At 41.3% G+C, this 27,296-nt stretch overlaps 1 protein-coding gene across 1 annotated transcript in view; it reads left to right on the forward strand.

Annotated features, from left to right (window-relative positions):
• Nucleotides 1-43: 43 nt before the first annotated feature.
• Nucleotides 44-27,296, forward strand: part of MYO1D (myosin ID) — a 158,867-nt gene continuing 131,614 nt past the window's right edge. Inside the window, exon 1 of the mRNA XM_010561329.1 lies at nt 44-90. Within this exon, the coding sequence (XP_010559631.1) occupies nt 44-90 (47 nt within the window). The remainder of the gene's footprint in view (nt 91-27,296) is intronic.

Genomic DNA, 27,296 nt, shown 5'->3' on the forward strand with positions numbered 1-27,296 from the left:
GGAGCAGGAGAGCTTAGAGTTCGGCAAAGCGGACTTCGTGCTGATGGACGCCGTCACCATGCCCGAGTTCATGGCTAACCTCCGTCTGCGGTGAGCGCTGGGTGGGGAGGGCGGCGGGGAACGGGCCGGTGTGAGGGAGCGGGAAAGGCGGTAGAACCAACACCTCCGCCATCCCGTCTCCCCCCCCCCGCCGCTTTAGGGTGTGTGAGGGGTTGTGAGGCCTCGTCCTCCCGCTTCTCCACCACCCCCCCCCCGCCTCAGTTTGGCTACCGGGAGTGGGGAGGGGGCTGTGCTGTGCCGGTTTAGTGAGCTGAACCGGCCCGGCGCTGAGGGAGGTGTCGCGGGCAGCGGCCCCTCCGCCTGCCTTGCCTTGGCCCCTGCCCCTGTGAGGTGACAGAGCTCCACAGAGGAGCAAACCCAGCACAGAATTGGGGAATTTTCTATGAGATGGGGATACTTGGGAGAGCCAAGTGAGTATGAGGGTGCCCAGGGTGCAGGCAGGGAGCACCAAAGCCCTGCCTTTGGGTCCGTGGGGGCTTTCTGCCGCCCTTTGGAAAACCTCTTTCTCCTCTGGCTCATCAGACCTCATCTGCTTCAGTCTCCACCTTGTACGCCTCCCCTCTAACAGGTATCTCGCTTATGCTGACATGCGTGCAAAGTTGAGACGGAAAAAAACCCCAGCAATAAAAGTCACCAAGTCCAAGGTTGCTCCAGCCCCATAGGAGCATTACAGCCGTTCACCGGTGCAGACTCGCTGCATTAACGTTTCATGATCTTTATGGTTTTATTTCCCTTCTAGACGCAGTGGGCTTCGGGAAGATCTGCATTTTCACTCCCATCTCCTCTGAAGTACAGCTAAATCCTGAGCAGCACTGATAGAGAGAACAGCCGGTGGGGACCCTAAGTCTGCGGCTGTCTTTCACTTTCCATTATAAAAGATTCATGTGAGCTCTTCCTGATAAACTCTTATGCCCCTGCTTGTGCAAGGATTTGATAATTACCAAAGGGAGGTCTTTAGGATAAAAATGTGACTTATTGGCTGCCACTCCCCCCTGCCCCCCAGTTTTGCTTGGGCTTTACTGACTGTTCCTCTCCTGCCACTTGCATTCTGGAGATGGTTGAAATCAATAACTTGGCAGGCCCGTGTAGTTGTTAGACGCACCTGAGAGAGGCTCTGGCAATAATCGAGGGAAAAGAGGTGGGCTAAGCTTCCTCAGCTGGCATAAAACTACTGAGGAAGGAGAAAACTGAGCTCTTTCAGGCAATTGTGATGTCTCCTATGGATGAAATCTGTAGATTTTGAGGTCTGGCTGCATCAGCTGCTGAGCGCCTGGGAACCTTTGTGCTACACAACTGGCTACCCGGGTGTACCTGTTTTCTGTGGTGCTGCAAGGTCAGGGCTCAGATCCTGGGAGTGTGAGATATAATAACAACCAGTGTATTTGATACCATTTTTTCATTTATATTTTGGATTTCTATTTGGGCAGAGAGGGCATTTGTGTTTAAATACTAAGAAAGACATAATGTGAACAGTGGAGCTTTGAACCTGAGGAAATGTCAGATTTAAATAAATTTTGCAGTGCCTCTAAAAGCTTAAATTTGTTTCTCATTTGTGCATGCCACGACACCCTAATTGTATTACAAAGGGCTTACAAACAAAGTAATTGTAATTAGCAGGAAGCTTGCATGTAATAGTTTGTTCTTGGGGGTTTTATTCTTTGGTTAACGTGTGCTAGAATTGGAAATGGATTGTTAGATAACTTAAAAATCAACATAGCATGTTGGTTGCATTTAGGAATCAAATTAATTAATTGAGAGGTGCCTTGCACTGGTAGACTTTGCTAATTTTGTATGAAAGAGGATGAGTAGAACAAGCTAGCAATTCTGGATCCTTACAATTGATATGTAGTTTGATTATTTTTATATTTTTTCTTCTGTCCTGTTGCATGCCGATTGTGCCTAAGGATGTTGTCTGGACATCCCTGCTGTGTCTAACACAGCATCAAGTGTCCCTTTAACTCCAATACCTTGGTCATTGGTACTCAAAATCAGGCTTTTCCTTGTGACACCAGTTCAAATTCTGGTTTCTTTTGCATGAGAATGCGTGCATTACTTTGGCCGTAATCTGGAGTTTGCAGGCAGAGTTCTGCTTGCACTTCAAGGTTGTCTTGTGTCTGCTGTGGGCAAAATAATCTTGTGTTAAAACAATTCAATACTGTTAATTTTTCTACCTTCCGTGCTATCATCTCCTGACTTCAGGCTTGTTTGCACTGGGACATTAGGGAAAGCTAATCTGAATTTACCAAAAGTGTGGGTTTTCAGTAAAATTGCTAAACTCTGCTAAGCCCTGTTTGATGCTGCTGGTAAAGCTGTGGCCCTGGCATGCTGACCCAGCTGCGCTGCTGGTATTATTACAGTTCTCAAGCAACATTTGCTTCTCTTATTTTTACTGCTTTGGAGATGGTAATTAACTCTTACTGCTGACGACACATTTTAAATTGTGTCAGAGCCAAATTACACCCAGGATTCTGACCTGTTCTAGGGTTGATTGTGTCACTTTGTGTTTTGTCACCTTGCGTAGATGGCACGAGTCACCTTTGTGCTTGTCATACACAGAACAGAATGGAGAAATTGTTGCTTCTCCATCGTTAACTTCAAGTTTGTTCAGTTTACACTTGGATGGGCTCCACCCTATTCCATAAATCCAGCTTTCTGCCAGAGCTATTTTTGTTCAGGGTCACTGGCTGACCCAAGACGGGTTGTGCTGGATTTAGTTCCCAAGTGAGCCCAGATGTGGGTGGAATTGAAATCATACCAGTTTCGGTGCATGCAAGGATATTTCCCCAAGGATGTCTCTAGTGGGAAAAAGAGAAATGGTGAAGTTGCACTTTTCATTACTTTAATATTAGAATTTAGTGGTATTGACATGGGCTGGATTAGTGTGGCTGATTTTTTTGTTGATGTGAGTACCTGCCTGGGTAGGTGGATGGATGCAATGTGAAATTTTCTACTCATTTCCCAATCCCTACACTTCGTGCCCTGTTGTGTGTAGGTTCATGTAGTGATTCAGTGAGGATATCATAGTGTTAGTATTTTTTCATGGCCATGTCTTACAACTACTTAATAAACTGGCCATTTCATGTGGACCCTCAGCAGTCACTGCATGTTACACATTAATTGTAAAAAAAAGTCATCTGGTCCTTGAATTCTTTAGTTCTGAGTGGGCTTCATACCAGTGTCTGTTGTGATTCTTAGTCATCAGAATAATTAAAAAAAAAAAGGCAGGACTATTGGAACAATTAGTGTGCACTCAGTAGCTAGCTTTGTTTCTTTATAGAAAACCTCCAAAGCTTTAACAGAGAATTGTTCCTTAAGTGGTCCTAAGTATGAATTATTATAAACAGCCATATTTGAGCAATTTGCGCTTGAGCGGATAGTCTGGCATTCCCTTTAATCAGTTCTCTGTTGACCTTTATGGGCAGGTTGATTACTGCAGTAGTAGTTGGCATTTCAATTCCTATCAGAGGATGTAAGATTAATCTAAAGGCTTCTTAAAACAGGGAATCTTTTCAATATCAAATGGTTCTTGGGTCCTCACACTGGCATTCAAGGGCTAGTATTTAGCTGTAGTCTGAGTGTTACCTGCCTGTAATCTAAGGGAGAATGTCCTGCTCTGGACTTGTTAAAACACTTTCATTCCAGTGGGGGGTTTTGACTTATGGTGACCGTGACAATTCCACAGCAGGTGGAGTGAGACGGTGCTTGTGGAAAGGGAGCAGGGGTCTTGCAGAAGTTGCTAATGTTTTGCAGAAATTGTAGCATAGGTGAAACTTGTGATATGAACTTTTGAGTAAGAGAAACACAAAACTGTGCACCACCTCATTTTGCATCACACCGTAATGCGAATTTCAAGTGATGAAAGTTGTAATTTTTAAGTTACTTCCTTGTAAGGAAGAGGACAAGAAGGTTATTTTTCTGGTTATATGTGATTTTTTTGTGTTATCCTGCAAAGACCACTCATAGTGCTATCCTGTACAACTAGCATTTATCTTGATAAACAAATCAAAACTCAGAGCTTTAAAAATGGTATCTATGGCATGCGAAGAGGTAGCTTGATTTCTTGAATTACCTGTTCTGCAGTCTTAGTGATTATTTCAGGAGTAACTTCAGACTAGCTACTCCTCACAAGGTCTCAAATGCTTTGCAGGAGAGTAAGACGTGATCCCCTCTGTGCCAGGCGGTGAGATGATGTGGGTGCTCAACAGATAAACTGAACGCCTCTGAATCTCAGCTGAGGGCTGTAAGTGGAAAGCCACAATGAAATGCAGGGGAAAAAAAAGCAGACAATTATATAACGCAGCAGCATGGTAGCCTTTGGGGTAGTCCCATATGAGCTGTGTGCTCAAGGTCTTTCTGTTCTCACATCTAATTTGTGAGCAGGTGCTACTTGACTCATCTTTTCCTGATTTCTAGCGAGTTGCTCATTTGTCAGTAAGCATTGTGCAAATCACCTCCTGGGAACATAATAGATCTTTGTTGCGGTTATTAAAGAATTCAAGGATGTGTGAAAGGAAGATGGTGAAGGCACCTGGTAAGGTGTAATGATCATAAAATGAATTTTGGATTGTTTTCCTCTTTTTTTAACTAGTTCCAGCATGAAAGCTGATGTGGAAGGCTGCACTTGCTGCTCAGGTAGTACCTGGTCATCCCAGCCTGCCTGACTGAGGAAGTGGTGCGAAGAGCTACAGTTTAATAGTCCTTGCAGTTGTCTTCCTCCACGCGTTGTGATTTCTGACCTCCTAAAGGAACACTTAATAAAAACACAGTTCTGCATTTAGTTAAAAATATGCAAAAGTGTTTCTTCTACTCTTTCTCAACTATTTCTTACAGTGCAAACCCCAGCATTTTCAAAGCTATCCTAAATTAAGGCAACAGTTCTAAATTTGTATTTATTGCAGATACTTTTGAAAGATAGATCATATTTGTTATGATTAATAATATTTTTGGTATCAAGAATCTATAAAGAAAATCTGGTTCTACTCTGAGAATTTTCTCTAAGTGTTTGCTGCTGAGGCAAGTGTTTGCTGTGCAGGCAAGGGTGAGGCATAGGCTGTAGTCCTATAAAAAGGTTGTAGCAAACTGAAACAGGGAATTTGGCTTCAAATGCTGAAGAAGGATATTTTGAAGGGATTTTCTTGAGACAGTTGTGTGTAGGCTATACCTTTCGGACGTCTCAAAAAGACATCTTTTTCTTCCAGATGATGTGGTGGGTTGAGTCTGTAGTATCTGTCAGTCTTAACAATGATCAGGTCTGTGTTTTGGGTGACTGGTGTGAATAGCTGTTAGCCTCTTAGGTTTACAGCATGCTCCTGCAAAAAAGCCAGTTTTGGATACAAGAAGCTGAAGATGGTGCTGAAAATGTATAGACTTCATAATTGCCTGAGTGATCTGAAAAGAAGCTATAACGCAGTTGTTAGCAGCCCCTTTCAGTAGGTGATATAAAAGGGCATTTTTTTTGTATAAGTACACAGATGTTCACTCACCCCACAGTTCTGAAAGGCCAAACTCTTGTTCTGCCATTTAGTATCCTCTAGATCTGGAGACTGGGTTATTTTCCTTTTATCTGTCCTCAACAGGTCTGGCAAAACATCTAAGTTCTGGGGTTGACCAAACACTTTGTTTTGTTACCGTCTTCAGTGGATCAGAGTCCCCATAAATACGTTAGGAACAATTTTTTCTCAGTAGGGATGTGGATCATTGATAGCATTTGATTCTTCATCTGTATAGCACCCTTTCTGCTCTTCCATTGACTTAATCTTACTTAGTGTTGGAGCAAAGGGGTGCTGTCTGTACTGTATTGGAGTTTTTACACTGGCTTTCTTATCTTTCAAGCACCATCTTATTCATATTTTTGGTTGAAGTTGTGGTGGGAGAGGTTTGGCTTCATGCTAGGTAGTAAAGTATCTTTAATCCTAGCAAAGGAAATATTATGTGAGTGCTTGGTTTCATTCGTGCTTTTGGTAATGAAATTTTCATGCTTAATGAACAAGCTTTTCATGCCTTTAAGCCATTTTAATTTCCTCATTTTAAAAGTTATGAATATTTGAATTGTTCATGTGGTTTTGAATTAAAAAGCTGCTGGGAAGAGTCTGCTTTCTTCCCGGAGAGGGGTGCCTGTCACCACAGATGTTGCAGGACACTCCTCACTGCTGCTTGGATGGTCAGCAGTTAAGTCTTGTCAGCTCTTCTTGGCTTCTTCAGAACTGCTCAGCTTGCAAGAGCTGTTGTGTCAGAATTTGGAATGAATGGAATGAAAATTCCCCTTAGTCCAGCAAAATTTGACTTACAAGCTTGGACTGGGTCCAGCTTGATCTTCGTAGGTGGAAGAGGCTATCGATCTCACTTAAAAAACAAATCCTAACTAGACAGGTAGCAAAAGGGAGGATCAAGGCCAGCTTTCTGATTTCTGCAGGGACTTAACATTCAGTTTACAGAAACCAATAACTGCTACAGGTGGGCTCAGTGTTTCCTGACAGCTTTTGGATGAACAAAGCATTGAATGAGATGATGTCCTGTGTGGAATTTGTTTTGCCTCCATATGTTCTGAAATTTTTATAGTTTCACTGAATCTTCTTTTACACATCTGTCCTCCCCTGACTTATGAATACCTTCTTTTCTCAGAGTGAAAGTTTACAGTAGTCTTTTTATAGCTGTGTGGGTGAGGTAGCGTTTAATAATTTTAACACATGGGTGTTGAATAATATACGAGGTCAGATTTATGAATGAGATTAGTCTTTCAGGGTACCTTACAGTTTTAAATTCTTACGCTGGTAATGCTGTGCACCAGACCTCCTGGTCCTGGCTTGCCAGCTGACGCCAAGCTGCATTTATGGTACTTGTCAGAGCACAGATAACAAAATTTAATTGTAGGTAACTAGCTAGCAGCAAGCTGGGGAGGGACATTCATGTCATATAGCGTCAGGTGTGAAGAAAAAGCCCTACAGAATCAGTTTTGTAACTAGAACTATTGTGAATTAGCTCAATGGGAGATGCTCTTTATTTCATCTTTTTTTAATAAATTATTTTTTTCTGCTGTTTACACAAAGTATATCTACAAAAAGTCAGCTGGTAATTTAGGAATTCCCCAGCAGCCTTTTTGCTTTCATCCTTGCCTCTTCTCTGCAATTATTTTGTAGATTCTGAGGAAGTAATATGGGTCCTGGAGATCCTCAGAGCGGGCGGTGCATCTGTTTGTGATACTGTAAAGTAGAATCCTGTTCTTGTTTTTGACTACCGCACGCTTAAGATGGCTTCTATAACCTGTATCATCTTATCATCACCTTCTGAATTTCACTAGCTGAATGTTGACTTCAAGATCTGCCAAATTTTTACGGTAAATATTAGCTAATATTTCCAATGAGTCTCGTGGTCTCCTTTAGTCAAGAGTCCTTTGTACTGACTTCTCGTCAAAATTCTACCTCTTTAGATGGTTTTACTGATCTGCTGTTCCACCGATTTCTTGCATTCCTTTCGGGCTGGGCAAGCTTTTACACTACCTGAAAATTTCTCCTTCAGATATTTGATTGTTACATCATCACTCTTCTTTCTCAGTCCCTGGGTCATGATTGCATCTTTTTATGGAATGAAGAAATTCTGAGGGGGGAAAAAGAAAGCATATGTGTGAACACAGGTTTGCCTCTAAGTGTTAATTAAATAAGGGAGCTGTGTGCCCCTTTGTAGCAAATGCTCATTTCCAGTTCTCAGAAGCAGAAATACAATTTCTAGATGAAGATTTCTGTTTCTTTCAGGGCTTTTCGGTTAGATCCGATGAGATCTCAGCTCACACTACTGCTATCATGTACTGATGTTTCTGTCTCTGTTAGACCAGGAGGGGAAGTAAGTTTTCATTGTGGTGCTTTGAAATGCTAAAGAGAACAGCTTGGGTGTGAGGCTGTTCTGTCTTTGGGAGTGAACAAGGGGCGTTGGATAGATTTAACCCGTTGAAAAGACTTACTTTCCTCAAATCTAAACCATTAAACTGTTCCTCAGATAACCTCTATCTTTTGCTAGGAATGAGGTTTTTCTCGTTTGTGGGATTTGTTACAGCTAGTGTTCTTCTCACCTGGTCTGCGTGGGGCTCAGCTGCTGCAAGCTGACAGTGGACCGGTTCTGTTTGTGAGTGGTGCTTTAGATAGACAGCAGATAACATACTGTCAGATCCCAGGGATGAGAAGCTGAGGTAGGAGGAGGGGGATATCATGTAAAGACCTTTTCAATAAAACAGTCGTTAATGGTAAGACAGAGGACCCACCCCCGTCATCATAGATGGTCTTGCAGTGCTCTACTTCTTCTCAGGCTCATCAGTAGAAGTGTGACTAGTGCTGGGGCATAACATGTCTGTTCTTGCTTTAACTCTTGATGGTGATGGTACTTTCCATTCTGTCCCCCCCCTAATTTCAGAGCATTTTTTCTGTGCAGACTTTATATTTTCTCCTTGAACAGTGTTGGAATATTTGTGTGTCACCGCTATTGCGTTCTGTCCTATTTACCTGTCTGTTGAAGCATTTTGCAGCAAACGGTTTCTGGTTGCTGTGATGTCAGTAGCCATCCCTTTTCGATGTAGAAGTTGGCAGCGGCCTGCTCTGTTGCTGCCATTTGCTTGCTTTGACTTGCCAGCCTTGAGATACATGAAACTTCAGAGAACAGTTAGTGTGCGACTGTTGGGCTGGTCTGATCCAGAGCATTCTTTCCAGAAAAATGGAACGTTGGGTGAAAATATGGCATTAAACCAGTTATGTGGTCTCTAGACAGCCACTTACCTGCCATGATGTCATTCTCATCCTTGGTTGTTTCTTGCTGTACTCCAGGGTGTCAGGTCTTGGCTCTCACTGTCCCTCCAAAAAGTGTTGTCCCACCTGACCCTTCCTTTCTCCTCTTGCTGACTTCCTATATTTTTATAATTGTAGTATCTTCTTGGTTGTCCCTGGTGACTCCTCTCTCTCCTCTTGTTTTCAGTACCTTCTTTATACAGATGGACACCTCTGCCCAACTTTGCCCGTTGCTGAAATGTCTGTTCATGAGCTGCCTTCAGCTCTCCCAATGGTGGAGATGTCTTCTCTGATCTTGGCGCTGATCTTTTCAGCATTGCCCAGTGAGTCAGCTGGAGTTCCCTTGCACTGGAGCGAGTGAACTCTTCTGGACAGCAATTCACTTGTTCTGCCTGCACCATCTGACTTGGTCCTTTCTAGGCCTTTGCATTCAAAGTCAAATCTTGTTATTTCCCCTATAGTATATCAGACCCAAGCCTGAGCTATACGCAGAGCTGAAGCTCTTGCCTAGAGTCAACTTCACACTGATTTTTGTGCTCACTCCTTGTCTTACGCCTTGGCAAACCCCGATTTCCCACATATGCTTGTTCCAAGTTATCTGTAGAGATTGTTTTTGCTTTCTGTTTTATCTGCTTCACCTATCTCTTTGCCTCTTTCCTGTTCGACCTCAGAAACACAGCTTATCTCCTTCCAATGTTTATCAGTTTCTCCCACAGCACTGATCTGTTAACATGTCTGTCTGAGAACTTGCTGACGAGCATTCGTGTACTTTTCCCTCTGTTGCTCCTTTTGGCATGGAAGAAACGCCTTATAAATTTCAACAAAGACACTGCCTCCTCCTTAAATGTCTAATTTATGAAGCCTACACAAACTTTGTCATGGTAGGAGGTTTGGTATGCTGTAACCGCTGATTATCGTGTTGATCTGTTCAAGTAGTTTCCTGGTTCCATACTGGATCTGTGCCCATTGGAGTTCATTTTCTCTTGGGCCTGGACAGAGCCTGGCCTGACGCTATCCTCTCTGAGGTTGTTCAGGTAGAGAATAATTTGCTTGTAGTGTCATGATCTGTTCCCATTTAAGGTTGATGTAACTTAGTTTGCGAAGCCTGAAGGCTCGCTACATCTTCCTGAGAAAGAAAAATCAGAGATTTGTGGCAGGACTCTGTGCAATATGTGGTATATGATATGCTGCAAGAGGTGAGTGTTTAGTTAGGGTAGTGTGTCTAACTCCATCTCCAAACATAATGTTTTAAGTTTGTATTTTTGTGCTTGCGCCTGTACACATGCACTCTTGCATGCTTTTACACAGATCAAGCCAACTTAAGTGGTGTTTCACCAGGACTTCTGATGACCTTTGAATAAGTCTTCTTATGGGGCTCCTGATGAAAAGGTTTTCAGTCTTGTCCTGATGTAGAGCAGATGTCCATTGCTACCCCTCAAATGGATTATACTTTGGGGCACCAGCTGAAGCTTTCTGAAAAGGTTCCCTTTTAATATCTGGCTTCCATTATAAACATCAGACTGGTCAGCACCTTCATCATTGTACTGGGTTTTATTTATGGTGGCCAGGACAAACTCACAGTAGGGAAACTAAAGGGGGCTTGAGCAATTTTCTACATTGTTCTGTCCAGGAAGCAGAACGGCCAAAGAGTAATGAGAACCCATATTTTAACAGCTTACTGGATGGCAGCAAAGGCTGTCTCACGATGAATAGCAAAGAAAAACAAACTAAAACAGAAAATTCTCTTTTTCCACTGTATGAACAGCATGGCTTTCTTTCGGGAGAGCTCTTCTGCGATATATTGAGGTGGTAAAATCTGGCATGTCAGCCTGCAAAAACTCTGGTGATTGTAAAAGCCTTTACATCATGGTTATCAAGAGCACAATGAAGCTTTCATGTAGCTAGACATCTTTTAGATGTTTACAGTAAAACTTTTGCTTTTATTCATATTGCTAAACTTCAACTAAATAGGTTATTTTTTTTACAAGAATGAATGATAAAGTAAGTTTCACCTTCAAAGGAAAAATCCAGCTACCATTGTTTGAAGGCCTCTTTTCCCATGCACTGTTTATAAAGCAACTGTATATCGAATTTATAAACTTCCAAGGCTAGAAATAGTGCCTTCCACTTAAGACCAGCTTATTTGGTGTTTTGTTCCTTCTTGATCCTGGGTGTAAAGACCAGGGGAATGAATGAAAGAAGACTCAAAGAGGTACAGTTTAGGCCTCCAGAAAAATCCCAGAATACCATACCCTGAGCACCAGAAGTCTTTAAGTGAATTTGCTTAGAAAAATTGTTGCCCCTGCATACTGTGGAGAATATACTCTGTTTTGTTTGCTTCTCAAAATATCGGAAAGATGCCCTGCTGCTTTTCCTTTTGCTTGGAGGGACATAAGTACCCCAGTATTCATTAAAGCTGGATGTAAACAGCTCCTTGGAACAGTAGCTATTAAACTTTGTTGAAAAGTGCTTAGCAATGACAAAAAAATGTTATTTCCGAAAGGATTTCTGTAGCACTGAGGGGTTTTTTTTTTTTGCAAATGAAAGTCCAAATTTACCACAAAAATGTCCCTGTAACCTCTTATAATTCAAAACATATTACTTGCTTTTCAAAAGCACGGCAAATTACCAGGGAGACTTTCTAAAATAAGACTGAGGGTTAGATGTATAACTTTGTGGACAATGCTTCTTGACAATAAAGTGTTTCCTTTTTTGAGTTTCGTCTGTGTCACAGTCAGAAAGTAACTTTGCTTTATGTGGTTTATGTACTGACCTCTTTTAGGTGAAGAGAACACTAACAACGTTTGTATATGCCTGCAGGCATCAGTATATAAAAAGGAGTATATTTGTTTCCCTTTTTTTTTCCTATTAAATGTAGCATTTATGTCTCTAGCAAAACAAACAATAGAAATCTTGTCTTTGTTTGTTCTTAACTTGTTTTTTGGGCCGTACTGCATCCTGGCTTTCAAGGATGCAGACATTCCTGAGCTAGACATCTCCAGTCTCTGGCAGCTAATTCTCTGAGTCTTTATTAGTTATACTGAACTTAAACCCCTTTGAGGAAACGCCAAGAAAAAGTAGATACGTGTAAACCTTTTTAAACCTCATATAAAACTATACAAGCTAGACTTGATAGGAAACTGAAGGCAAGTTGAACAATTGTGAAATAATTGGGAATATTTTGCTTAAATTTTTCTGATTAGTTGATAGAAAATATGTTTTCCATTAAGGGCTTACATTTTTGGAGACTTAAAGGGGGGCTGCTTATTGTCAAAATGAGTCTGTTTTAACCAAAACATTTTGGCTGCCTTCTTTCTTTTTAGGTACTGTCACTCCATTCCTGAAGGTAGTGGAGGAGTGGCTGGTGCCAGTCAGTCACCCCAAATGCCTGAAGCGGTGGGTGTTGTGGGGTTTGGATGCTGAGCGCTCCTGCCTGGAGGAGCAGAGGGTGCTAGACTTCCAGCTGGGAGGTAGAGGTATGAAAGCCAGGAAAGCGTGATGGTGGACACTCGTCTTTTAAAAGATGCTATGTGTATCATCCCCCATCCTGCAGGAAACAAGGAGCAATGTAAATTTCAACGTTTTCAGTTACTTGAAGAATGCCTGATTATTTTTTCCCTGCTTTTCTGTTTGGTTTCTGGATCTTTGATCCTCTCATCGAGGAGCCAAGGTGGCACCTGCCACTCGCTGTATGAAGGAACAATTGAAGCAGCTGGCTTAGAGCAGATAGATCTTCATGTTCCCATGACTCCTCTGAGGTGATGACATTGTTTTGGGGCTCTGGTCACAAACCATAGGCCATGATTAACTTCAGAAGTCAGCCCAGATTTGTTGCTACTGAATTTGGGGAGAAAACTCTGTAGTTGATCTTGGTCTCCTCCTGGGAGTTTTTTCCATAGTTGATTCGTCACTGGCAATTCAGCTTCTTTACTAAGATGCTGTTTACTAAAGTTAGTGAGTAGGCCCTGTACAGACAGACACATCAGAGGAATTTGACTTGTTTTATTGTACAAACTAGCTTGGGAGCAGTAAAAATGTATTGTGTAGCAAACGTAGTTGAATCATGGAAGCTGTTGAATTGGGTCATAATCTTTTAAAATGTTAAAATCCATCTGGTACGACATTTTAACCTTCTGCCTTTCCTGTATTGTCCTTGTACCTAGAAAAATTTAACATAAGTTAAATACAGTAAACATTGTGAATTTTGAAGACATTTTGTAGTGCCTTGACTAAATTAAAGGAAAAATTTGCTAGGGTTACATTTACTAATGTACACTTAAACCAAAATAAATTGCAGGATGGAACAAATTAACAGACTTTTACAGAAAGACTGGCTTGGTCAGTAGGTCTGGTTTATGTTGTACTAGGGGTGTGGGAAGACTTTGGAGAGGTCAAACATTTAAGTAGTCAGGATTACTATTGTGGGTTATTTTTATCAAGACACTTTTGCTGCCTTTTTGAAGGCTCCTCCATACCTTGATGTGAGTTATGTATCAGAAGTCTTGTGCTAGTAGTAATTCCCACACCACTTTCACATCGTTTGTGCAGTGTCAAAGTATTTTTCACCTTAAGTGCCAAATTCTCAACTGTCTTAATTAGCATGGTAAGCCCCATAACCAATCTGGAAAGCTTTCAGGGGAGGAAAAAACCCCAACCCTCTAACCTTTCATATGTAAATGTATTGGCTTGTCTTAGGCCAAAATAGTTTAAGATAAATGAGCAGCCTCTGTTTATCTTAATGAGGCATTTGATGTAGAAGCTGATAGCACTTATGGCCAGATCCCAAGTAATTTGCTGTGTAACAGCATGCAGGAAAATTGCACAATTGTGCCCACCCATCTGGTCATCACTGGGTGTCCACATGAATAGTAGGAGCCTTTGATACTCTCATTTTATCATTCTCTGAGTAATAGAGTGCAATGGATATTTTGCAAACTAAAAATTCCTATCACTGAAGACAGCAATTCCTTTGTAGTTTTGACCTGGGTTTTGGCACTCTGTACGCTCCAGTGCTGAGTGCCGAATAGTCCCCCTTTTTTTTAATGTGGGGAGGAAATAACATGAAAAAACATCCTATCCCACATCATGTACAAACTTTCCATCTGTCAGTTAGGACACTCACTGTGTGTAAGTGGTGAGTGAGCAGCACTGACAAATTCAACCATTCACTGATTTTGTTTTCTGCTTTCTGACATTAAGCCTTTGGGATGTGCTGTTGTTGCTTTCAAACTTTTCTTCACAGTGATGAAAGCTAAAAACTTCTCTTAAGGGTGAAGATGGTTGTATTCATTTACTCTAGCAGGATGTATTTTAAGAAAAACAATAGTTATCATGAGACCCATGGAATAAATCACAAGTGCCAGCAGTGAATATATTTCTCAGTCTGTAATCTTGCCTTGTGTTTACCTCCCTGCTCAGTGCTGCTGTCACTGCCACCGACCTCTTGGGTTGTCTGGTATTAACTTGTCCTGCCATAGAGTTTTTGCATTTTGCCTTTGAAATTACATCTTTCACTCAGAGTGGAAGAGTGGAGTAGTTTTCAGTCTCACAGAAAGTTTGTGTCAATACAGAGAAGGTATCAGCAACAGAAGGATTTTGTGGAGCAGGTCATGTCAGAATTCACTTTCACAGGAACTTTTAATGTGATGCAAGAACTGAGGGCTTTCAGTGCAGATGTCCCCGCCGTTAGGCGCTTTCAGGTGCGGGTTCTAATGCCTGGGAACTGATTTGGCTGGAAGAAGGATCTGTTGCTTCTCTGCTCAGGATCCCCAGGAGCCTTCCAGGGTGGGAACCAGTGGCGCAAGGTGATGCTGGGGGTCCTGGGACTCTTGCTTACTTGGGGTGGCAGACCTCCTTCCTCCCTTACCCCTTCCTCAGCACTCAATTCCCACCACCTGCTCACTGACACCCCCCTGCTCCTGCCTGCCCCATCAGAGAGCTCGTAGAAGGTGTCAATGGAAACTCTCTTTTCTGAGCATATTTGTATTAATTTTTTCTTTCTAGCTTAGTTACTTTACATGTCAGTCTTCAGAAATGTTCTTAAGGGCCTGGCTGTTGAGCCAGCACTTGACCCTCTGGAAGCCACAGAAGCAGCACTCATGTTACCCTGGTGCAAAATCTTTGCTTAGCTGTTATGTTCTGTAAGTATGCATGCTATTAATAATTTTCTGGTGCTTCTGGATCCCACTGCAGTGTTTGTCACTCTTTTGCTTTTGCATTTCACGTTTGCAGAGTGTAACTAGCTATTCTTCATGTGGCTTGGATTCTTCTTGCTAGATTTGCCTTGAATTACATCATAGAGACGAAGTTGAAATAGTAATAATAAATCACCTTCTTATAAAGTAGATAGCATCTACTTGTCTTGGTTTGACTTGCTTTCTTACCAAATGTATTTTGGGATCTCATGAAAACTTATTTATTAGATCATACTTGTGAAGATAGTATATGAGATTGTTCCTCTTACTCCAAATATAACCATCCTGTGATCTTAATCAACATTTGCTTTAAAATTGTCCAGCCAGCAATTCCCTGACAGATTTGGCCAACACCAGTGTTAATGTGGAGGTGGCTTTTTTTTGTTATGGACTTAGTTCCTTCTTTTCTATCTACAGATATGACTGTGCTAGGAGAGCAGTTTGGGATTTCCTCCAAAGATGACTCATTATTTGCCAGATCCACCTATAGCAAAAATAGGACATGCTGTTACAATGTGTATTATTTAGGCTACTTAATGTTTTGTCCAGTAGTCACTGAACTTTAACTGGTAGCCTTTATCTGTGAGCTTGCTTTTTCTTCCCCCATTTGTCCACCTAAAGACAAAAAAAAACCCCAGGTAAAGTTGGAATGTGTCTCCGTTAATGTTTTTGCTGCTAACCTGCCTTCCTATCTGCCTTGATTTGACAACTGGGAGTGGAAATTGCCCAAGGTCGTCTTTCAGAAAGCAATAACGTTTTATTCCTGCCATTGACTCTACCTCTTGGCTGGTTTCTGTAGACCTCAGACTTCTGCATGCAGCAGCCTGTGGGACTATTGGTGCTTAATTAGTGTGAGCCACACCAGTCCCAGTTTTTAATTTCCTAGATAGTCCCTGGGTAATCTCCATTTCAATGATAAGTTTCACTGTTGCAAAACTACAGCTGCAGCAAGGACCTGGTTTTGTATTGGTGAACTGCCGTGTAGTTGCATTTCTCAGGAGAAGTGCAGATCTCCAAGCTGATGGGATGGGGCACGAGAGAACTGGGGGAAAACACTCTTAATCTGGAAACTGTGCTGTGGAGAGTCCCCAGAGAGCAAGCAGCTGGTCTGATCAGGTACAGAAAACAGTGCCACAGCCACTAGCATCGTGATCTCTTCTGAGAGCATCATCTACTGAAACATCCAGAAGGACGGTAAAAGTTCCTAGTGCTTTATCCAAAGCAAGACCTTCCTGCCAGAACACTTACCACCAATAGCAGCGTCTGCAGTTGTCCTGTGTGGCAGTTCTCAAATACCGGTGTGATGAACTTGAACCCGTAACTGGAATAGAAGAAGTTAAGATTTGTAGTTGCAATATTTTTGTCTACTCAGGACATTCTTTCCCATTCTCTTCCATTCCCCAGCATTTTGTTGCTAACGTCTTTGTCCTCTGGCCGGTCTCATCCTTTATAAACAGTTTGTTTGGAGCCAGGAGCAGTCATCTTTGCTGTATGTGTATCAAACAGATGTTTAAAGAACTGCCTTTGAAATTAATGAGAAGGTTAAGTGGGAAGCAGTTGTCTCTACTTATGGATTAAATGGGTGAAGCTAAACGCTAGGGCCTAAATAAAAGTGTGAACTATATATTTCCAGGATGAAATTAGCCTTGTTAGGATGCTGCTTCTGGGGTTCCACAATTTACAGAATTATCTCCTAATATTTATAGCTATTACTTCTAAAAGGAGATTGTTATCAATGCTTTAGTGCTCCCTCAGGGCTTCAACAACAGGGTGACCTGTAGAAAACCTAAATGGGTTCATTCTTCTCAGCTTAAATTCCTTCTGTCAAAATGGGAATAACTCTTTGGATAGGGAAATGTTTTTAGCAGGATCCTGTCTGCTCAGTGGTGGTCCAGCTTCACTGGATTCAGGTTGATTGTGTCACGGGGAGGGATGGTGCTTTTCAGCCCTGTGATTATTAGATACACTCCACCCTTGAAAGCTCCCACTCCTTTTGCTGCTCTTCCCTTTGTGGCTGGCACAGACTAATGTTACGCCAGAGCGTCGGCATGGCCTGCGGTTGCATAACGTACTGCAGTGGGCTAACCAGCTTTAGCAAAACAGTCATCTTGGACAGATGTTGCAGTGAAGTAATGATTAATCGGGGAAAAATTTTAACAACCTTAAATGGCAGTAAATTTATTTTGGCAGGTGGAGACTGAGAAAATCATTGGTGCCATGTAGTGAAGTGTTACTCTGAAGAGTTAGAATTGCTTTTATCTGCCATAACGCTTTCTCATGCTGTCTCCTGTCTCAAACTTTTACTGGAGCAAGAGCTTCAGTACTGAAATCTCCTTTTTACAGAAACTTTTCTAACATATTTGCCATCCATGTGAGAATGTGGAATGACATTTTTTCAGAACTTCACTAAACATCGGAAGTACCATTGCTTCTTGCTTCAGATAACGCGATGCACACACTTAGGATAAGGAATGAAATAGCCTTCTGAATTGACATGATGACAACTATAGCGTTATTCTAAAGTTTGTCTTTTCAAGACCTATGAACTGGCATTGCATATAACACCGAATATCTTCTGTGAGACTGTACGGGATAAAGTGATCTATCAGCCTGCCAGACTGAATTTTTTGAATATTCTTGTAATAGCCTTTCTGAAGGTGAAAAAGTAACTGGGTTCACCTGAGAGATTTCTTTAATAGTGTCCTGGATGAAGACTGGAGCTTTTTAGATTTAGTGAGACAGTAACCAACGTTTAAAAGATCCTTGAGAAGTGACTGATAAGGGAGAATTGATTACTGTGATAATTTTAGCAACATTCAAGATGTGAATTATTTTTTTATTCAAAAGATCCAAATTCTGAGCAGCTCTACTGTTGTATTTTATTTTGAACAGGAATTTAGTTTTGACTTCAGGAATAGGTTGCTGGCATTTCTCTTTTTTAATCTTTCCTTGTTGGCCAAAAAGAGTTATTGTTGGTGCATCCATAAATTTAATGGAAATTTGTTTATTTTACTGAGGCTCTGTTCAGGGCAGAAAGCACTTAACTGAACCTAAATTTTATATGCTCTAGAAAACTTTCAGCCTCTCTCTCTCAGATTGTAATCCTTAGGTAGGAGGACTAAAAATGACTGTTGAATGTTTATATAATGTTACTATTGCCTGAGATGCAAGATGTATGCAGCCTGCAGTCACAGTGACAGAACTATTTTTGGTTATGGTGTTGTCCTGTGTTCTTAATTCTTTCTTTAACCAGCAGAAGTGGTAACAAGTAAGCTGTTTTCTTACCAATAATGTACTGGAAGTAATCCTGTACTGAAAGTAGTCAGCAGACAGGGAACTACACAGCCACTGAAGACCGTGTGTTAGAGTTAGTGTTTTCCTTGTTAAAAAAAAAAAAAAAGCATATATTTTATACAGTCAATCTTTCTGCAAACAGACAAGTTGTTAGTCTGGCAGGATGTAATTCCATTTTCCTTAGTAGTTTGATTTCCTTTTGCCTTGTGTGTGCTTAAGCATGTCACTAGTCTTATGCTGAATTGATGTTGACTCTAAGGTACTTTTTTGAGTAATTCAAGGGAAGGATATTTGTGAAATGATTGTGATTTGCTTTTTATCTATAGTAAATGCAGGCTATCAAGAGAACTTAAAAATACTAAAAGTATAGGCGCATCTGTACGTAATTTTCAAAGTCATGTTATGGCCACATATGATGGTTGTAGTTCCTAGTGCAAAGAACCAGCTGGCAGATGATTTTACTTGTTTTTTTTAATAAGGTATGAAGGCATAACACATATCTGAAACAGCTGAGAGATTGGTATGGTTTAGAGTTTAAGTTTACTTAAAGCAACTCTAATTTAAGGCATGTTTATTTCTTCAGAAAGCTTTTGTTAGTTTGGATAGAGGCCATATTATGTAAGATATAATTACTTGGCATCAAAGTAGCGATTTTAACAGGGAAACAGTTTAAAGCTTGAGGTGGTCTCTGTTGTGGCAGTAACATTCAAAGTGTCGGTGCATACAGGAATGAGACACAGGTGACGTATGTTTATAAAGGCACAGTTTCCTTATTTACTGTATCACAATAGCTGTGTCTCATTTCCCTCCAGTTACCTTGCTGATCGGTGGCTATCCTGACTGCCTACAGTCAGGAAAACGAGAAAATAATCAGGAAAAACTTAAGATTTCATGTTATCCAAAGTGCTTTGAAGCTGCAGCTTGCAACTCCAGTCTGTTGTTGTCTTGTGGAAAAACTCCAAGAGGTGCCACACAGTCAGCGTAGACTCCGCTGCAGCCCAAGAGGAGTATTTTGTGTGACTTTACCCAGGATGAGATGGGGTCAAGCCTGCCATCAGAGATGTGTTCAGAGGTTCAAGAGATCTAGTACTGCTGGCTAAGTAGCCACAGCTGAGGTGTTTTTAAATCCTTTTTCCTGATACTGAAAAGAATTGTTAAAAACCTCCTTAAATTCCCTTTGACCAGCTACTTCATTTTTCTTGTGTTTTTGTCTTTGCCCTAAATGGAGTCAAGGCAGTCTGGAATAATGTGTGTGGAATCAACAGGCCATTTTTTTTGTTGCATACGGTTTTCCTTTGAGATGACCTTTGAGCCTTGTTAGTTGCATTTCCATTTAGGGAATCCTTAAACTATTTGACATTATTGGGGGGGCGGGCTTAGACAGGATTAGAATTTTGAATGTTTGTTTTCTGATAGTAAATTGCCTTCTTGTGTGTCCTCCAAAACTTCACACAGAAGATACTATAAACAAGACTGCTTTCAGAGAGGTGACAGCAGAGATGGCAGCAGAAGCAGAAGCAGCAGGTCCGTGGAGCAGAGTGGGACATACCAAGCACAGTGGCAGTTGACTGCTAAGGGCTAGTGCCCTGTGCGTGTCCTGCTGCAGCAGGAAAGTGTCTGGCATTGAAAATGTTCCATGTTCCCTGAAGTATGCTGGAGACACAGGATTTCTCAAGATCCTGGACACATTTTAAGTTTTGGAGAAACTGTGCCTTAGTGCAGCACCAGGGAAGGTTCTGGAGAGTAGCTCCTCATTGGGTCATTCTTGACCTCTTCCTCACACATCCAAATTCTGGGAAGGCAAAGCTCGACAAGAGCTAGATTGTACCAGGAGCAGCGATGGCCTGTGCTCGTCAATGCATCTTGGAGTTTCACATTAGTGTCTAATCCTGTTTTGGAAACTTAATTCCTTTTCCTCCTCTTAAGTCATATGTGATTTGTACAAGCTGTTCAGATGATGTTTCACTATTGTGTTGAACATAAACTTTGGTTTCCTGTGAGTTCTCCAGTGTTCATGTCCATATCGGTGAACAGGGATTGAAGGCGGTCCTGGGGCTGAGTTGCTGCTCTCTTCCGCAGCTGTGGGTATCTGCATAATTGGCAGCTCATCTCATCCAACGCCTCCTGCTCTGTGTGCCTTCCCTCCCTGGCCAGCAGGAGCAATTGTGGAGAATTCTCGGGCATGAAGATCTCTCTGTCTTAAGAACAGTCCTACATTCTAGTTTGACACCTGTGTGAAAATTTCGCCAAGGTTCTCAGCCCTAAGACAAAGTAGAGAATGTTATCAGCAGTGGAGGAGTTAACTTGCTAAAAGTGTTTTTCCTGTTTAAAGCTTTTATGGTACTCTGTGAGGTGGCATCAACAGTCACCTTGGGAAAGGTCAGATTAGTATTACATGGTCAAAATATTTCTCATATATTTACTACAGGTTTATCAGGCACTAAAGGGATGAACCAAGTCAATGAGTTGCTGACTGACCAGCTGCACAAGCTTTGGACAAACTGGCTGAGGGGTTGATTTTCAAAGTTATGCCTCTTTTACTGAAGGTACCAGCCTGGCACAGACTTATTTTGCTATGGAGGAGGGTGCAGGTCTTATTGCTGGAGGGTTTTGTGGTCCACAGGTCACTGGAACTAGTTTAGAGCTATTTTTATTGTATTCGTTTCCTTCGGATCTATACAGGATGCTTCTTTTAATGTCCTAGTTTTTATTATGATTATAGATTGTGAGTGCCAGCTGTGAAGGAGGCAATGCCTGTAATTGCAATTCTGCCTGGGAGTGCCTGGCAGCGTGTGTCCTTCTATAATGTCAGACTTTATTTGAAACAGACTTTTGTTTGGATGCCTCACTGAATAATCTGTCAATAGCTGAAATAATACCTTGATCCCAGAGTAAGTGGTGCTGCCAGAAATCCCACTTGCTTGTCTGGCTAGTTCCATGGTGACAGCTAATAAACTGTCTTTGCTCACACTGCAGCTCGTTTTACTCCTGAATTGCCCTTTCTGCTATAGATCTGCACGTGCTGGCCAAATTGGGTTAGTTACCAATTAATGTAATGTATACAAACAACTGCTTGCTCTGCTGTTCTGAGCCCAACTCTGTCTACGCTTGGGGTTATCTCATTCCTGCAATGCTCCTTGTGAACCTGTGAACTTCTGAGGGAATTTAATGTTGGGAACACCAACGCAGACCACCTGCCTGACTTTTGGCTGACCATGGCTAAAAATCATAGCCTAGCTGGACTTCTCATTTTGTTGCTTGCAGTTGTGATGTAAAGACAGTTGTGTCTAACAATTTTCCCTCTTTTTTAATTAAGGTTGGGTACAGTGTGAGGGAGAGGAACATAAGGGGCCCATGAACCAATTCCAGGGTTCATGAAGCAGCAATAAAGGTGCTATTATAAATGAGCAATGGCTTGTAAAGGGTTGCAGTCTGCTAATGTAGGTTACTGGGTTGATAGCATTGATTTAATGATGGTCCTTTAATCTGTTCAGATATTTTGACAGTCCTTTCAGTTTGAATTTGAGGAATTGGTCCCTTGAGAATTTTTGATTATTTCTCTGGGTCATTTTAATAGTTGCAAAACCTGTCAAATAATACTCAGCTGCACAGCACACTGCTATTTCTGATCAAACTATGAAGATAGCCGCAGTAATTGCAGTGGTGTTGAGGTAATTGTCGTCCAATAAGCTGTAATTTGAAAATGGGTACCACTGCTTGGCCAGTGTGGTGGTATAGTTTAGAAGCTTTTAAAATACTACCTTCTGATACCTTTGTTTTGTTATCTGCTGCTTATATCTGATTAGCATGCAATGAAAACACCACACGTGCCCATCTTCTTAGCCTTTGCGTTATAATTACATGTTTACAAAGCAATTAATGTTGTGGAGAAACTGAGAAGTGCAGCAAGAGCCTGTGTTTAAATAACCAGTTGCACACTTCTGTGCACTATTTGAACGTGCCGTATGGTGTATGATGTATGGTAGTTTGTGTATTGACAGTTGGTCAGTGTATTATGAAGCCTATGGTATCATATGATTGGGTTAGTTTGCCCTACAGAGGCTGCTGTTAACAAGAAGAAAGGACTGTGTGTTTACAAACCTTTGAAGACAGAAGTGTGTTACACAGTCAGTGCTGCTTCACCTTGCAGCTCATACCAATGGAGCTTAGTTATGTATTCTCCTTTGAGATCTCTTTGGAAACCGAGTTAAAGCAGATGATCCAGGAAGGACTTGAGGAGCAAAGCAATCTGAACCAACCCAGTTAAAACAGGAATATGAATACTGCCCTCGTTTGGAAAGGGGTGATCAGTAAGTAAGGAAGCCAGCAATAAATGATAAAAAAGAATACCAAATTTCTGAAAGTCTTCCTAGTTTGTGGAGGTAATGTTTTATGTTGTGTGTATACTGTTATACTGTTTGAAACCGAAATGGTGCTTTACGTTGTCAGTAACACCTGGCTGTTAGCACCATCTTCTTTCCTTACTTAATGAGGGATATGGGGGGCTTAAAAACAAGATAGTCAAGCAGCAGTAAGTTAATGTTTAGTTTTAGCAGTATCTGTTTTATTTGCTGTACATTTAATCCTCAGTTGCCCTGGGGTGGATGATCTGGTTGCAAATTAACCACACCATTGATAAAGGCATATGTGAGCTCCATTCACAAGCAGCTCAGTCCTGGCAGAGCACAGGAGCCTAGGTGTGGTGCTGGGAGAACGCGTGTGTGCTGCTTTCAGGCCGGGGAGTCATATCACTCTTTTCTTGCCCTGTGAAACTCCAGCTAGTGAAGCTACAGAGCTGAGGTGGCTCCAAGCAGAGCTGGCTTTTGCCTTTTGGCACCATATTCTCAGAGCAGGGACCCTGGGGAAGAAGCTGCAGAGATCTCCTAGCAGGAGGTGAACCCCACTTCTGCAACGTGGAGAGCATACAGGAGCTAGTGATGTTAAGGTCAATGTAGTTGATGAATCACCCCCAAAATTTCAGCTGCCTGGATGTAGGTATCTAGTGGAAGGCTTGTGGCAGTGTGCTAGTTAACCCGGATGCAGGGCTGGCAGGCTGGAAATGGAAGCACTGCTCCCTACAGGGGTTTGGCAAACTGGCTTTGTCCTGCAGGGCTACTCAAATTAAAAAAATGTAACTTGGCCTACATGAAGGTGCCCTGTGGGAGCAGCCATGGTGTATGGTGCAGAATGTGGTCTGTTGGAGACCTCTGGGAGTGTATATGCAAAGACCTATTGAGAAAGATCCCTCTCCCAGGACTGCTGCAGATGCTAGGCAGTGTGGCTGTGCGAGATGTCTGCTTGACAAGGAGCTAGCAAGGATGTTGTGTTTGTGAGCTGCTTTGCATCAACTGGCCTGTGGAACAAGAGTCTCCCCACAGTGGATCACAAAGATGATACAGGTGTTGCTGAGGTAGCCTTTCTGTAAGCAAGATTCATAACGTTGACGATGGCATGAATGGGGGAGGTGGTGCTCCTCCTGAAGATGCCTGGATTGCCTTGTGGATGAAATCCAATTACACAAAATGCTGAGCCATTCATTTACAGATGAGTAATGTGCTGTAAATTGCAAGGTCATGGATTGGCAGCAGAGGATGATTAGAGGACACTACATGCGCTGCGTGATACCAGCCACCAGTTCAGTGTGCTAGAAAATGTTCATGAGGCTCAAGGATGCAGTGGGAGGAGATGCAGTCAGTAAAGACAAGGAAACGTTGGTATAACTTCATAAAATATTAGCAGGCTTTTGTTTTAATAACTAAAGTTTGACTTGTTTAAAAGTGGAAACAAACCCTCAAACCTGAGCTGATGGAATTACACTTTTTCTGTTATTTCTTCTCCCTCCAGCCTTCCTTCTTTCTCTCCCTGCTTCTCCTCACTGCCCCCATCCCCACTGAAAAAAAGGGAAAGAAATAATTTAAGGAATAACACTGGTAAAGCAGCTCTAGGTGGTAGAGGGGAAATCGCAAGTTATTGTTGCTGGCTGTTTGCACAGGTTGGTTTGTTTGTTTTAACATATTGATCCTGTGTTTTAGGGCTTCCACTTAGTGTTTGCAGATGCCATGCAGGAATCCTTGGGCCTGGCATGCTGCTTTGGCCAGTGGGTATCTGTTCTATTCACCGGAATCAGATGAGCTGCAGCCCAGATGAGATATTTTCAGGGTGAACTGCCTCTTCAAGTGGTGTTGAACTGTTTTGGATCCCTGGTCTGTCTTGCTTGAGGTTACATCAACAGATTTGGACTAAGGAAAGGATTTTTCTTATATCAAGTTACTGGACAGTTTAGAAGGGTTTTTTGCATGGCCTGTTTCCTAGAACCGTTGGCATTTTCACTGCTGAACTATAATTCTTTCAGGACTGAGACAGAAATTTCACTACGCAAGCAAGTAGCTTCAAAAGACAAAGCTTCTTGCTTGCATGAGAGAGAAGAAATAATTAGCTCGTTTTTATCTACTCTGACCTGGGACTTTGAGAGAAGTAAAGATATGGTGTTAATAACTGTCCTTATTTCCTGGCATTTGCTTATCAGCATTAATGACTTGTGCACCATAGCAGCAACTTATCAAAGCTTCTGATTTTTCTATATGTGGGACCATTTCCTTAACTGTTAATGCAAGTCTGTACTCCAGTTAAAAGGCCAAAGAATGGGTGCTCAAGATGAGTGTAGATATGAAGTGTCAAATTTCTTTGTTCTCTTTCTCAAAGGACAAAGATGCGAACAGGAAATAACTAAGCTTTATTTCTTTTCCTGTAAGTCTCGCTTGAATATATTTAGGAGGAAGAGAGTAATTTCAGAAATACATTCCACTCTCCTTTTGACAAAACCAGGATTTGTAGTAATTTTGTTGGCACTGCATGAAAGTGCCGTGAATGAAACACTTGAACCCTGTCCTTATCTGCAAGTCCATCAAACCATTTCATTGTATCCCAAAGCTGTAGGTGCATTTTCTTACTGGATTGTGTAAGTGATCATTTTATTCATCAGATTCTGTTAGAGGAGCAGGCCAGAAGAGTGTGTGCAATATTTGCTAGGAGGAGCCTTGTGTAAATATAAACCTTAAAAGTTAGTTTTACAGATAGATAGATATATATATATAAAATTAAAAGACCATGAAAATACTATACTCAGTGTGGATGTGACTGTTTCATTACAACATATTAAATATTTAAAAGGCAAGTAATAACAGTTGTATATGTTGTGGGTTTAAATTCTTTCATTAATAGGTATGGAAAATGCTGTTATGCTTGAGCCAGATCTGAACAGAATTTCTTTAGATCACAAAAGGCCACTTTGGGGTAAGGATGTCAGCTTTGCTGCTGCTTCTCATCGGATAAGCATGCATTCTACATGGGTTTTACAGAACTGAAGTCATGATATGTGTGCGCTGATATATAATGGCTGACAGTTGTATTCCACTATGGATTGCTGGTAGACACCTAAATGTATGGATTGCCAATACTTTCCAAATAACAAAGCAAAATATTTCAAGAAACTTGAAGCATACCGTTGTTTTCAGAAGTTCTTGGAAAACTGGCAACAGATCCATTTTCCTCATTTATTACTGCCTGCTGGAGGGTGATTGCTAAGTGTGTTGGGGAGATGATATGTGAACGCTTCTAAGTGTATAATTATTAGTAATTCAGTAGGATCTCTATTATTCCAACTGTGCAAGTATTGATGAGATATCTGATCACCTTTTCTGCAGGAGGGATGAATGTGAGAAGGGTAACACAAATCTCTTAACTTTTAAAAAACATAGAAAAATAACATAGAAAAGATTTTTTTCCATCTAATAGATGATTTCAGATATATTTTTAAAAGGTTTAAAGTGATTGACAGTTTGTGACTGCCAGACTTCTTGATTCAAAGTGTATTTCTTTGTGTTTCATTGCAGTATGTTGCTGTTCTGCAAGAGCTTAGCAGCTGATTGCTCACAAGAGGAAAAGAGAAACAGAGCTGCATTTGGAGGATGATGTGTCATAGCTCTGAACTATTAATTAAACTGATTTCTAAAAAAAAGATTAAATAAGGCTGATAGCAAAATTAAGTTGAAAACCTGTGCTGCTATTATTGGAAATAACAATTACTGTCAGCTGTTACTTGAAGCTGCAGCATGTATCTCATAGCCATGGAGTAATGTTGTTTGGAAGGGACCTGTGGAGGTCATTTCACCTAACACCCTGCTTTAAACTTGGCCAACTGCTTTGTTACTTGTGTCGGAAATGAATGTAATAATCCTGGAAATAAGCAGTGGTGCAGTTTTACTCTGTGCTCCTGGTATTGAGTGTGTAATTAGATCTGACAAAGCAGAGAGTATGCACTTGCCCACCACTCTAGGCTAAAATAGTGCTTTCAGTAAATAATTAGTGGCTGAAAACTTTCTTATTAAACTTTTTGATTAATAGTGTAGCATTGCTCTGACTTCTGGTGATTGTCACTAACTAACGCTTATTACCTAACAAACAATACTTTATGGAAGTAGGAGCCTGCCTGAATTCTTGGGCTGATACGTCGTCTGAAAAGATCCTGTTTTAAATGATTTCACAGGGCTCTGAATTCCACTGGTGTAGAATTAAAAACGTGATGGTGTGGTCAAAGTCATCTTGGCTTGTGGAAGTTGAGCTGTGGATATTTTACAGTTTATCTGCATATTAATTTTGAGTTGTATTTGTGCTGTCTCACAATATTTAAATAGTCTTTCAGCTTCTGAGTGGGAGCTATCTTGACAGAAAAAATATGTAAAATCTAAAGGAAGTAAATGAACACAATCTTTCCGGTGATAATTTAAAATGATAAAACAAGCAGCATGTAAATCAAATAATCTGTTTTAATAATCAAACCATTTAAGTCCTTTTCCATATTGCTAATATTCCCCTTGCGTTATCATTGTTTAACAACTCAGTACAGTTGGCATTTAGAAACTCACTCCTTTTGCAATGAATGATGAATGCATAAATAACAGCACTCCTCCTGCTCAGATGT

Source organism: Haliaeetus leucocephalus, unplaced genomic scaffold (assembly GCF_000737465.1).
Source record: "Haliaeetus leucocephalus isolate CR32 unplaced genomic scaffold, Haliaeetus_leucocephalus-4.0 Scaffold144, whole genome shotgun sequence".
NCBI classification, from domain to species: domain Eukaryota; kingdom Metazoa; phylum Chordata; class Aves; order Accipitriformes; family Accipitridae; genus Haliaeetus; species Haliaeetus leucocephalus.